We start from the raw sequence: 12,841 nt of genomic DNA, 5'->3' as shown, positions 1-12,841 counted from the left end.
TGTGGTCCAAAGAATGACATCACCAGCCTGTTCCATTAGAGTCAGGTCAGAGTACATATCCTCAAATAGTTCTACCCAAGAGGGAGAATAGCTTTTGGCATAAGTAATTAACTCCTGTTTCTGCTTGGAGCCTGTATCAATCTAGCTACGATCAAGTGAATCCCCTTTCAGAGAGTAGTCTTCAAAATTGTCATGAACTGAAATTTCCTTCTGTTCTTAGAAGGAATGAAATTTGGTGGTATATATTGTTGAGTCTTCTTTAAAACAAATTTGAAAAGGGGCTCTGATAGAAATTTATATAATCCCCCCCACCCCCCTTTTGCTTTTGACTTAAGGGATGAGTTCAGATGCCAGCTGATGGTGTTTTCTCTTTGTTACTCAGTCACACAGGTGGGATGTACCTTTTAATAAACTACTGTACCTTATTGGTGTTGGCAGACAGTCTTTTTAAGGCTCTCAACTGCATTCTTCTTTAAGTGGTAAACATATGTTGTCAATTTGTGCTATCATATTTGTTAAATACTTTTTTTAAGCCTTGATTGTATGACTAGAAGCTTCCAGTAGCTTTTCAGAAGCTACTGGAAGCTTCTAAAGTTCTCATCTATGATTGATTACAGCTCTTCCCAGTAGAACTTTATGCTGTTTATTATGTAAGTTAACAATACAGATGTAAAAGCAAGGGATAGTATCAGGAATGCAATTTTATTTGAAGTGCAGCTTAAATGTGAAGAATGCTCTGAAATAACTGTGTAATTTAAATCATCGTCCTTAGAGCTCTTCTGATTTCGCTTAATTTGCTTTTGTGAAGTGCAAAAGAAGTTTGTTAAATCAAAACTGCATGTGTTTGTGGTTATTTTGTATTCATTTAGTGTGGGTGAGTTATATGTGGGAATCGGCGTGGGGTTTCTAATCCCAAACAAAACTCTGCTGCTTGAGCTGATAATCCATAACTCATTACTAAGACTGAATAACTGGTGTCAAGGATGGTGGCCATGTTAAGACCTCTTTATGTAGGTCCACTGTAGATGAAGGCTGAGAGAGGTTGCACTTTGCACAAGTGTAAATTCTGTAATGCATGATAAAGAATGAAATGCCTGACAATTAATTTTAATTAGGAATTGAATTCAAGTACAGAAAAAATTATTCTATTTAAAGTGCTTGCATATGCCTTAGTACATTTTTCCCCTGGTATAGTAAATGTTCTGTTTTCTGTGGCTTTAGTGTTGTGAAGGACTTCTTGGAGCATTTTTCAGGTAGATAAAGTAGTTGATTGGTCTAGTGGTGTAGAAATACAACTTTGATGCTGAGGTAATTGGATGCAAGTACATTCTAGGAAACTGAGAGGGTATATGAAAAGAACATGATGTAAAGGATTATTTGAAGGAATTCTGATGGTAGAAGGGAGAACATTCCTTTCTGTGTAGACTACCTACCCAGTTCTCCAATTTCTCTATTTGGGGGGGGGGGGAATGTGCAATATTAACTTGAGGAGGAGCATTATTAATCTTGTGCATTAAATACATTGTGTTGCATGATGTGTAACCATGTATGAAATGAGTCTTACTCCTGTTATGTTTTCAGTAGTTTTATTATTTACTTTGTAAATAAAGATCTCTTGGAAGACTTCAGTTTCGGGGGCTCATCTAGGCACTGCTTTCTGAATGACCGAGAGATGGATTTTGTTTTATCACTGATAGTGTCCTTCCTGGTTTCTTTCTTTTAAAAATAAAATATAGTTGAAGTATTGTCTTAGGGAAAAAAGCTTTAAAAAAACCCACAGTCAGTACAAGCAGAGAGCCAAGTAGGAAGCTACCTACTTAGAAGCTTTATTCTTTTGGTTCCTCTATTTGCAAATTTTTGTTTCTTTATTCAGCAGATTTAATTTATTTTTTGTTTCATTTCAGCATAAAAATAAACCACATGTGGTGACCTTAGCTAGGAGCCACTCCATTTCCTTGGCAGCTGCTGCTACACGCTGCTTGTCTGACAGACGAGGCTAGGTCATGGTTACCAGAGGACACCCTTGTGGTCATAACCAAGTTGTAAATGTCACTAAGATTGTTTCTGAATGCCTATCACATGTGTATCGCTGATTCTGAAGTAGATAAAGTCAGCCGAAGATTCATTTGGGAGTTGGGACTCCCAGAAGATTACTTTTAAAGCCGAATAGCAGCAAGAGTTGTGACATGCATCCATAAGCAGTGGTAGCGATTTGACAGTTATTTAGCCCTTAGTTACTAGCCCTTTGGTAGAACTGACAGCACGCCTGCAAAGATAGTGAGGCCTGTTTCAGCCCCATTAATGTTGTCTTGAATGTGAGCGTGCAGTCTGAAAAAATGATAAATGTTCAGTGATTGATGATTTTATAGTCCCAGGGCACTTGGGTTGGTTTCTGGTAGCTGTGAACATCCCCCCCCTCCCCCCCCTTAATTAGGTCTGAGCTTTAGGTTTCTCTCTGCCAGACTTAGAGAAGTGAGTAGTGGGAATTGTGAGATAAGGCTTACAAATTTTTTTCAAAACTTTGGCTACAAAGGAGGTGCAATTTTGGGTGCCAGGTCTGTCATATTTTGGTACAGAATAAGTGATTCAGTGCACATCTGATCAGTCTAAGTGGCAAACACTATATTCATACCTTTATATGGAAAAGCTGAAAGCATTTTGAAGTGTACAAAAGAGAATGTTAAGTAATTGGGTTAATTAAATAACATGTGCTTCCTAGGGCTTCTGTGTTTTCCGTCTCTATACCTTTGGTGCAAACTTTCAATAAGCCAGTGTTTCCTGACTGCATAAGGGTCACTCCAAGCCTGCTAAGTTCGCCATACTAATGCTAGAAAAGTGCAAAACAGTATTTTGGTTTGAGTGCTTGTTTGCAAATCAGCTGACAAAGTTGTTTATTTAATCACTATTTTGAAGTAAACCTTTTGTCAGTAAGCTGTGCTGTTTAGTAATGTGATAGTGTCAAAATGCCTATTAATCTGTAACAGTAATAGCAGGCTGCAATGGGAAATGGAATTTCTTCTTGTCATTTGCACTAACATTTTTTCCTAATGTCAGTGACTCTTCCTGACCTTTTTACTGTGTTGTTTTAGTAATGCAAACAGAAACCTTAGGGAAAAAAAAAAATCAGTTGTGAGTTCTTCAGACTAATTATACTGTCTCAGTGGTTAGCGACTTAATGCTAAGAGGATTCAAATATCAAAATATCTCAGTATTATTCAATTTTTAGAAATATTGTCCATGAGGATGCAGCTTATTAAGAAATTATGTGGTTTCTTCTTGATGGGGGAGGAGGAAAAGAGGGGGAGAAAGTAAAATGTGGGCAGGGAATGATTTCTGTGAGATAGACCCGAAAGCCAACTTTTGTGATTAATGACCAATTGTGACTCTGCACATTTAATTAGGAAAGTGTCATTACACTCAATTAGCAGGGCTGCCAAATAATCTGTTTAATACTCTGGTCTTTTTTTCTCTAGGGTTTTGCAGACAGTCCTCATTACAGTGATCACTTGAATGACAGTCGATTAGGGCCCCATGAAGGATTGTCCCCGACACCTTTCATGAACTCAAATCTGATGGGTAAGTAGGTAATTCTTTACGAGTATCCCCTCAAAGCCTCTTTGGTCAGAAAGAGACATTTTTCATTCCCTTGTCTAGGCCTGACATGTCAAGCATCTGGAAGTTGCTCTGTTTCTCATAGCAACACTGACTTTCCTATTGAAATCTTTTTACGTTGGGCAAATTCCTCATAAAGGCCATTGTCCAGGACTTTTTAGAAGAAGGAACCACCCAGATTTTCTCAAGTTGATCTAGAAAGCTGGTATATTTGATTTGATTTTTACATTTCTTTTGTAAATTCTAAATTATTTTAAGGCTAAATTTCCTTAACTTTTGCTGAGAAGACATCTATAGCAATTTTTAATTTGTGCATTAAAAAAAAAAGAAAATTATTTTTCTAACACTATGGATTCCTGAACTACCTACCAATATGCTTTTAGGCTTTTCTTCAGTTAATAATTTGAGGGCTTGCCTCTTATTTTTCATTTTCTAATTTCTTTGATATTTGTTATATTAGAAATGTTGTCACTTCTGAGAAATAGAGGCAAACTCTTATTTTGCTAGGCAAATGTTATTACTGCTTCCAGGCCTGTGGGTGTCTGACATTTTCTGCTTTTGAAACTGGAGAAACAAGGAAGCAAAATGTGTATTATATTGTGGGCTTGGGTATTGAAAGCTTTGTCTTTGTTGCCTGCACTTTTGTGTTACCTGAAACATGTTAATGTATTGATGGCATTGTTTGAAACTCTTCTTTTCCTTATTCCAGTTTGAAGCATAAAAATGTTGATTTCAAAGTATTTATTACTTGGCAGTACATGGTCTTGGGACAATTTTTTTCTCTTGCATCTTAAACTTAGGGATTACTCTGAATGTTTATTCTGAATTTGTACATTTGACATTGTTTCACTTGTATATTCTGCGTCTTGTAGACGTGACCTATTTTGTGATCTCAGTATTGTCCTTTTAAGACATAGCCATGGTAATCTAAGTGGATTACCTAAATCCAAATCCTGGTGGTCTGCAATTTCTTTTGGAAATCTTTCTACTTTGCTCAGTCTCTGTTTACTACTTTAATTTTCTCTGAAGTAGAGGCTAAGCACAGCTATTGCTGAAAACAGAATTTAATTTAAACCTTCCTATATGAACATAAAAATATGTAATTTTAAAATGACTGTCTCTAGAGTCTTTGTTTAGAAAGAGTGCATGTCAATTGGCCAATGATACTTATATCTGAAGACAGTAAAGCTAAAATGTAGTTCCCCTTGGTTATTTTGATAAAGCGCAGTAGAACTTCCCTCCCAATACTCTTTCAAATGTGTTGTCTTTTTTTAAATATGGGAGACTAAAAAGACAAATTACTTCAAGCACTTCTCCAGTGTTTTGATCAGTAGCATGTATGGAATGGCTCTAGGCTTTGTAGCTGATACTGATTTTATTTTACAAAAATACATAGCAAAGTTTGATTTTTATTTTTTTTTTTAATTTGTATTACCAAAGGCTAACTTCTTGCTCATGCTTTTATTTTGAGCCATCCAATTTCTAAACAATATATGCCTTTAAATATATGAAGAAAATAATTGGTACAACTATATGTTCTTAGTTTTTCAGTTTTATTGAAGAGATGGCTAGGTGATTCCATTAGACATAATAGAATTACATCATTAATACAGATTTGAGAAGCCTTCATTGAGATTGTTTTGTAGAGAGAATTAATGAATTGCAATATGTGTATGTATCAGTCATTTGCCCAAAGCAGCTGTAAAATGAAATAGTTTTGTAATGCTTTATGGCTAACAGTTCTTGTAGATGTTACTTTGTTGGAGCAATAGTACTTCATTTCCTTCTATATGCAGCAAAGAATTATAGAAAGCTTTCAGTATGTATCTCTAAGAAATGTACCTCAAAATGCTAAAAGTATGCTTTTAAAAGTATTCCACCTGTGTGTTTTGGTTTGTCATAACAAGAAATTATATTAATTTTACTTATGTTACAGTATAGGATGCAGCTTTGTATATCATACTTTCACAGCATGAATTTTTGCAGCATATATTAAGTTGATGCTGAAAGGTTGGAGAGAGGAATGATACAAACTACATAAAAACATTGAGTAGTAGTTTTCTGTGTAGTACTACTATCTGTGTTTATGGTTTTCTGTCTGTTATTGAAAAGAAAAATGAGATGTTGTCTTAAGTATTTTTTAGACAAAAAATGTTACACAGTTTGTTAATATCAAATTGTGGACAAGTTCCCATAAACAGAATAAAAACATCCATTTTATTAGTTACTGTAGATGATATTTAATGCATTGATTGATTATTCTGTGATCTTTAGAGGCTAAACGGAGATGGAGGCTAAGAACATGAACTTGATGAGCTTATAGGAAATATCTCAGTAGGCTAATAGTGATGGAGCATCTGGGCTTCCACGCTGAAGATCTAAGAAATACATCCCTTCCCAACATTTTATCATGACTGAAATACATCTCTGAAATAGTTAAAAACTATTTAAAAAAAAAAGAAAGAGCAACAATATATTTCACCATTGCTGTCAACACTTAAGAGCACCATTAAAAAAAGAATTGTGTGTCAAGGGGATGTTGTTATTTTGTGTATTATGTTCAGCCGTAAGCATATTTGCCTGAAGAGATGGTGGATTATAAAGTGCCACTGTCTTTCATGATGGAGCTCTCAAACATTTTAATGATCTTGTACATTGCAAAAGAGAGAAATTTTGTCTAACAAGAGTTGATAATGATTCAATAATGAACAATTTGCCACAGAAAGATGCATTTCCATATTCATTTAGATATTTTTTGAAGTGTTTTGCAGAGGAAGTAAAGCTATTATGTTGGATTGGTTAGCGTTCTTCACTAATGAATTCCAGAATTATCCTGTTGATTTGTTAGTATAAAAAAAGAAGGGCTGTTGCTTGTATTTTAAGTAAAACCACTGAATCCTCTTGGCACCAGCATAGTTTGTTGGTATCCATAGAGATATGTAGAAAATCAGGCTAAGATATATTGGTGGTATTGTAGCTCCATTTAGACTTGATAATCTTTGCTTATTCAACACTTTCTCTTTTAATTACATTCTAGAAAACTATTTACAAGGATACGATATTCTTTTCTCTGTAATTCTGCTGCCTTGTAGTGCTCTGCACTTGCAAGTAGAGGTCAGTTTTTTGCTAGGACCCTTCAAGCATGTGGTATTGTATCTTCTGTTGTACTGTTCCCTGAACTTTATTCTACTGAGCTTTTCTGCTTTTGCTTACCAGAAAGAAAGCAAGCAGATCATTCTTGAGTATAGCTTAAAGGGTTTTTTGTTCGTCGGTGTTGAAAATTTGAAGTAGGTGACTTCATTTCTTTTGTGTGTCTGTCTTTCCACAAGAGGTAGAAAGGATAAAGGCATAACTTTTGTGCTCCATGTTCATCGTCTGTGTACTACACAGTTCCACAAACTTGTACCTGATAAAAAGTCATTAAAAAATTTAGTCAATAGTGAGTGAAAAGATGGTGGTTGAACATAAGCTTGCTGTGTTGAAATTGGTCACTTGAAATAGAGATCATTCTTCCAAGGTTTCTTTCACTTCCTTGTTTTCTCATTATTCCTTTAACTAGTTGCTTTACAGTTTAATTGGGTTAAATTTTAGAGCTCAGGGTGTTTCTGAGCTAGCCACAGGGCTTGAAGGCCTGTCAGCAAAGGTAACTGGAAACTGTCATAATCGGAAACTCTGAATGTGTGGGAATGGAGGATTTTGTATCATTTGGATCTTCCTGACCTCACCTACTCACTGACTCTAGTAGATCAGCTGCAGGGTTGTAGTTACTAGTGTATTTCATGTCAACTGTTGCTGTTATAACACTCACCTCTGTTAGTACCCTAGTGAGGTAGTGACTGTGCTCCTCTTCCTAATGAACTAATTTCTGCTTCATGCTAGGTATGGCCATGATATTTTCTTATGGCCAGCATTAAGAGTATGAAGGACCTGACAATGCAGGGAAGTCAAGACATACATCAGTTCGTATTTACGAGGAAGGGAGTGAGTAGAAGCTTGTTACAGTAATTAGAGCTATAAATGATTCAGACTGTTAATCAAAATAGTTTCATGTACTCTGACTATTTATACTGTGAATACAAAGGGTAAGCCTGATTCTTGACCTGATTGAAATAAATAGGTGAAAGAACCAAACAAAGTACTCTCTAATGGAAGCAGAGTAATACATTTTTGGTGGGGTTTTTTTTTGCAGTGTGGCTTCCTTTAATGTTGGTTGTACTTGATGCGCTTGAATCACTTGGGTAGTTTGTCATCAGGCTTCACAAAACAGGGTTTGCAAGTAAATTGCATCTATATATACACCATTTATTTTACCCTCTATTAGTGTTTAACTGTCTTGTACCAATGTAGCAGGTGGTTAATAGGTATGTGCTGGGTAGAAATTGCCATGTGGAGCCAAGGGTGGCAGGAGTGTGCTTGATGTGTTGAAGCCAAATTCCATGAATTTTCAAAGGTAGTCTCACAAGCTACTGTGAAACTAAAGACTCGTTTTGTGGATTAATCATATAAATGAGCGATCAATATCTGGATTGGGGTGCCTTCTCATTTTAGAGGTACTGTTCTCTTAATTGACTTGATTGCCTGATTGTGTAGGTTTGTAAGAATGGCTGCTTCTGCTAGTGCGTCTTTCAAACTAGTGAAATTATTAGGTCTAATTTTTATTGTAAAATCTTATTTTTTGACTTGTAAGTTAAGCACTGCAGTTGGCTTGGATAGAGTAGGAAGTATTTTAAAAGATGAACATTAGGGGCATTTTTTTGAAGCAACACAGTAAATAGCTGAAGCCTCTGTAAGCTTTCCACTATTGATACTGTTCTTGAACAAGCGATGTAAGCCTTTTAAACCTTAAATTGGGAAAGGTTATTCTCAATAAAAGGAGAGGCTAGAAGGCATGCATTTGAATTGTTTCTCAGTTAAGAATCTAACTAATCTTCAGGAAAACGGCTAATTTTCTTCCTCAGTAGCCCTTCAGTACAAGACATTTGGAATCTAAGAGATAGAGCTTATTATCAAATGCCTTTATGATGGTGAAGGCAATAGTAGGAAGCAAGGAAGTGTAAATCGTTATTAAAATGGCAAATGTTAAGAATGATGCCATTATAGTTTTTGCTATGAACCTTGTTTTAATTACCTTTTAGGAAGGGAGAGGGCAGATGTGAGCAGTGAGTTGGCAGACCTTGTGTTTGTCCAAAATAATAGTTAGATTTCCTTGAATTGCCTTCTGTAGTCATTACTAATTTAACACATGGAATAAAATAGGCATCACAACGGAAATGATCTCCAGAGACATGAGTAATGGCAAGATTGATCTGAAATAATTTATAAGCAGTTACAACAGTATTAACTTGGAGAATAGTGGGGACAGAATATTTTGTATCCTTCAGAGAATTCATTAGGAAGAAAAAGGAAAATGTTAAAAGAAGAAAATGACAAAATAGAGGCACAACAAAGATTGTGGCAAGCGCTTCAGTTCATCTCATTTATAGGAGCAGGGCAGTAAGTTGAAAGAAAAATGTTAAAGGATAGCTAATAAGCTTCACATAGTGCATAATTATCTGTCAAATATTATTGTAGGCTAAGAGTTCAGAAAAACTTTTCTTAGTAAAAAAGATGCGAGTATAAGATCATCCACAGTTACAATACTTAGGGGTACTGGTCTCCTGCTGTAAGACGTGGGTCCACCACAAGCCATAGATTGTAAACTTCCCATGCTGGAAAAGTTCCTTGAAATTCACTTTACAGTAACTGGTGTCATGCAGTTTCACAGCATTACATTTACATTTTATCAAATCACTTACTGTTTTGATTATTAAAGCTAAAAAAATCAAGATGCTGACATCTGTATGTAATACATCATGGCTACTTTTCCCAAAGTAAGTGTTGCCATTGCTTCACCACAGTAAAGCTTCATGTTTTGTTTCTTCAGATAGGCTTTTTTTTTTTTTAAATTAGTTTTTTCCAAATCATTGTGTATAATGAATCCGGCAAATGGAAGATTTACATTTAAATTCCTTCTAAGAATGTTTGTTTTCCTTTTGGGTCACGTCACTATGCTTAATTGCTTGATTGACACTGGTTTTATATACTATAGATTAGCTAAAAGCCTAATATGAACCTAATGTGAATTTTGTAGTATTTGGGGTTTTATAATGAAAATTTCAAACCCAGAGTAAAGTTTTAAGTTAAATTTCAATGACTTCTTCCCTCTTCCAGATAACTACATGTTATTATTTGCTTCATCTATGAATATATAAAAATCTCCATTAAAAAATGGAGGTCCTGCCCCTCACTCCTTCCTTTTAAATGCTAGCAATCTTTTTGTTCTGGGGTGTTTCTTCATTTGGCTGTGTCCCAGCTTTGGCGTGGTGTGTTGAGCAGAGGCAGGCTCTCATCAGTCGTACCTGTAAAACCTCGGACCTGACATACTGGTTCCTGCTGGCGCAGACCCACTGATCTGCAGGCTCAGGCTTTCTAGCGATGTGATGTTTTGTATCTGTTGGTACAGTTTCAGATTTATCTTTTTTCTTTTCTTGGGTTTTTTTTTTTTTTTCCTCCCCCCAGGTATTACATTAAATAAATTCCACTCACACCAAAGAATTGCTCTCATCTGCTCTTCATTTTCCTTTTGTGAAAGCTAATGGGTTTCTGGGAAATTAAATTACACAGTCATTTAGTGACAGTGCTAAGTGCAGGGCATTTTTACCCTTGGGTTTTTGCTCACAAGAGTGTGTGTTAAGCTTAATTTTCCCTTCTGTTTACAGTAATATTTCAATCAAATAGCTTTCCTAACATTTCTTTAAATACAGTCATACCTCAAGGCTTTCTACAAGTGTAGCAGGGGGCTGGCATCCTTTGTAATGTTATGCTGTAGCAGGTGTCCACTTGTGCTCTCTTCCCCTTGAGACTTTCATCTTCTTCCTAGTTAGCAGCTGCGGCAGAGGGGCCCTAACAACCCTCCTCAGGTGGTGCTCAGGTGTGGGTCTGCCAGGTAGGTGTGTGGTCGGTCGCAGCTGCCTGCCTGCTCCCCTGCCTCCCCTCTCTGCCTTCGGCAGCGCCCAGCGCAGGGCGGTGAAGAGAGGGGTGAGCAGGTGCACAGTGGTCGGCCTTCCCCCCTCCCTGCCGCTGATCCGCTGGCTGCCGGGAGTATGCCGGAGCGTTGAGGCAGTTGATCCTTAACGAGTGTGGGTAGTGGTGTGCAAGTTTAGAAGATTTTTATCATCTCCAAATCAGAATTGGAGTTGTTTCCAGACTTAGTGTGCAGTGCTGTGGTTCAAGGAAAAACCCAGAGAAGTTTTTTCTTTCTGCCAAGTAAGGAAGTGAAGAAATCTGTCCTTGAAAATCCATCAAACTGTATGATTTAACATTGTGCTAGGAAGAGCTGCTGATACCTTTTCACTGGGTACTACCAGTGCCACAGGTACCTTCACAGGACTCACAGAACTCTCTGCTAATCCACAGCACGTCCCGCAAGCAGAACTTGCAGTTCTGGTGGCCCATGGGCAGTAGTATTGCTTGCACTGTGCGCTCAAGGGAGAAAAAAATGGGACCTAGTTTTAATCGTGTTGGAGGAAGATTAAATGTTGCCTTCTTCAAAAAGGTCCCACACTTAAACCCCGAATTTTTGTCATACTAGGTCCTTTTGAAAAGCCAGTCTGGGAATTTAAACATGCAAGTCTGTGGCTTTTAAATTTTGAAATATCTTAGTTCTGATAAAATTTGTTCTGCAAAGCTTGGTTTTCAGTTAATGCAGTCTAATACGTTTGAGTGTTGATTTATTCACAGTGTACTCCCCCTCTGAAAAGGGGAATAAATAGTAATCTGATGAAATTTTTAAGTCTTGCGTTTCCTCTTTGTTATAACATGTCAGTTTAGCTGCTTTAGGATATGTTTATCTGTTACAAGGCTCATCAGTGCATGAAATGCTGAAAGGGCATATTTCTCTCCTGTGGTTCCTGCCATCCCTGGGCACTTGTAGATGTGTTCCAGTGGATGGGATCAGCTGGGTGAAGCTGTAGGATTTTAAATTGCAGTCTGTCTGAAGGCGCCAAGCTCCTTTCCAGGGAGAAGGGAGGAGGGGGTGATTCTTTCCCATACTGGTGATGTAACTTCCCCATGAGGCAGTTGCTTAGGGATCTACATAATAACTATTATCCTGTTCAAATAGGAGACTGTAGAAAGCTCACTGGTGATTAAAAGATAATTTTGTAATTTTTCATGGCTTGTCTTTGTTTTGCAATAAAGATGTTTGCTTATTGCCAGGTGCATAAAAATCATTTACTTAATCTCTATTTCATTCCATTAATTTTTTTTTTCATTCTTGCTTGCATGTAGCTGTAGCCTGTCAGTTGCTAGTAGTCCAGTTTTTAATAAATGCAGCAGCCTCTATCCAGTGATTAAATACTGAACTGGTCAACCACTATGTTGTAACTAGGCTGCTTGTGCCAAAACAAGTGGCTTTTGTGATTTGGGGCATTATAGTATTTGCATTAATATGATTTGAAGTTGTTAATATTTTCTTTAGAGACTGGGTTTTAGTGAGTCAAATGGTTGTTCCTGCTTGAAACCTGGCTTTGTTTAGATACACAGACACCTCAGAGAGGAAGGCAAAACAGGTGAAATTGAATGAGTGAGCCTATAGAAGATGTAATTTTATTTTTCAGGTGCATGAAGGTGTTGGACCTCTAATACTATTGTTTTTGTGAGTTGCCTGAGTGGTCACTGCATTTTCGCTAGAGTTATAAGCTGCTGTAGGTGTGCAATGCTTCAACGATATAGTGGATTAATAGAACAAGTATCATGATAAGAAAACAAAATTTTTAAAAATTGATTTAAAAAATAATGTTTGGATACTTTGACTTCAGTCCAATATTGCATCAAAGTTTTGTTTCTGAAAAGTGGGTGAAGGATTTTCACGTAACAGAAATGTGCAGAAGATCAGAGAAACTGCAACTCATTCTGTTAAGCTATGCTAATATCTTGCTTTATTTGTGAGGCTTTCTTGGTTGCCGTCTTTTTATGCTTTCTCTGAAAGCTAACAGCACTCTGGCTTTCAGATGGGTGTTCAGCTTCTGTCACTCTAATGCATATATGTATATTGGGAAGTCAGCTGAAAATTCTGCGGAGTTATTTCTTAGGCATCCAGATGGAGGGTCGCTTTGAGAAATAGAAACCTTGTTATCCTTATGTGTGGAAGCTTCACCAGGATGCATTTGGTGGAGGGAGGGTGCTGTTT

The 12,841-nt window shown here is 36.9% G+C and overlaps 1 protein-coding gene across 10 annotated transcripts in view; it reads left to right on the top strand.

The window, feature by feature from the left end:
• Window positions 1-12,841, top strand: part of TCF12 (transcription factor 12) — a 174,979-nt gene that overhangs the window by 59,240 nt on the left and 102,898 nt on the right. For all 10 annotated transcript variants that reach the window (XM_069798139.1, XM_069798142.1, XM_069798138.1 and 7 more), the window contains one exon: window positions 3,474-3,576. In XM_069798139.1, the coding sequence (XP_069654240.1) occupies window positions 3,474-3,576 (103 nt within the window). The remainder of the gene's footprint in view (window positions 1-3,473; window positions 3,577-12,841) is intronic.

The sequence above is a fragment of the Haliaeetus albicilla genome, chromosome 12 (assembly GCF_947461875.1).
Source record: "Haliaeetus albicilla chromosome 12, bHalAlb1.1, whole genome shotgun sequence".
Lineage (NCBI taxonomy): Eukaryota > Metazoa > Chordata > Aves > Accipitriformes > Accipitridae > Haliaeetus > Haliaeetus albicilla.
This window is presented reverse-complemented; position numbering and strand designations above follow the sequence as displayed.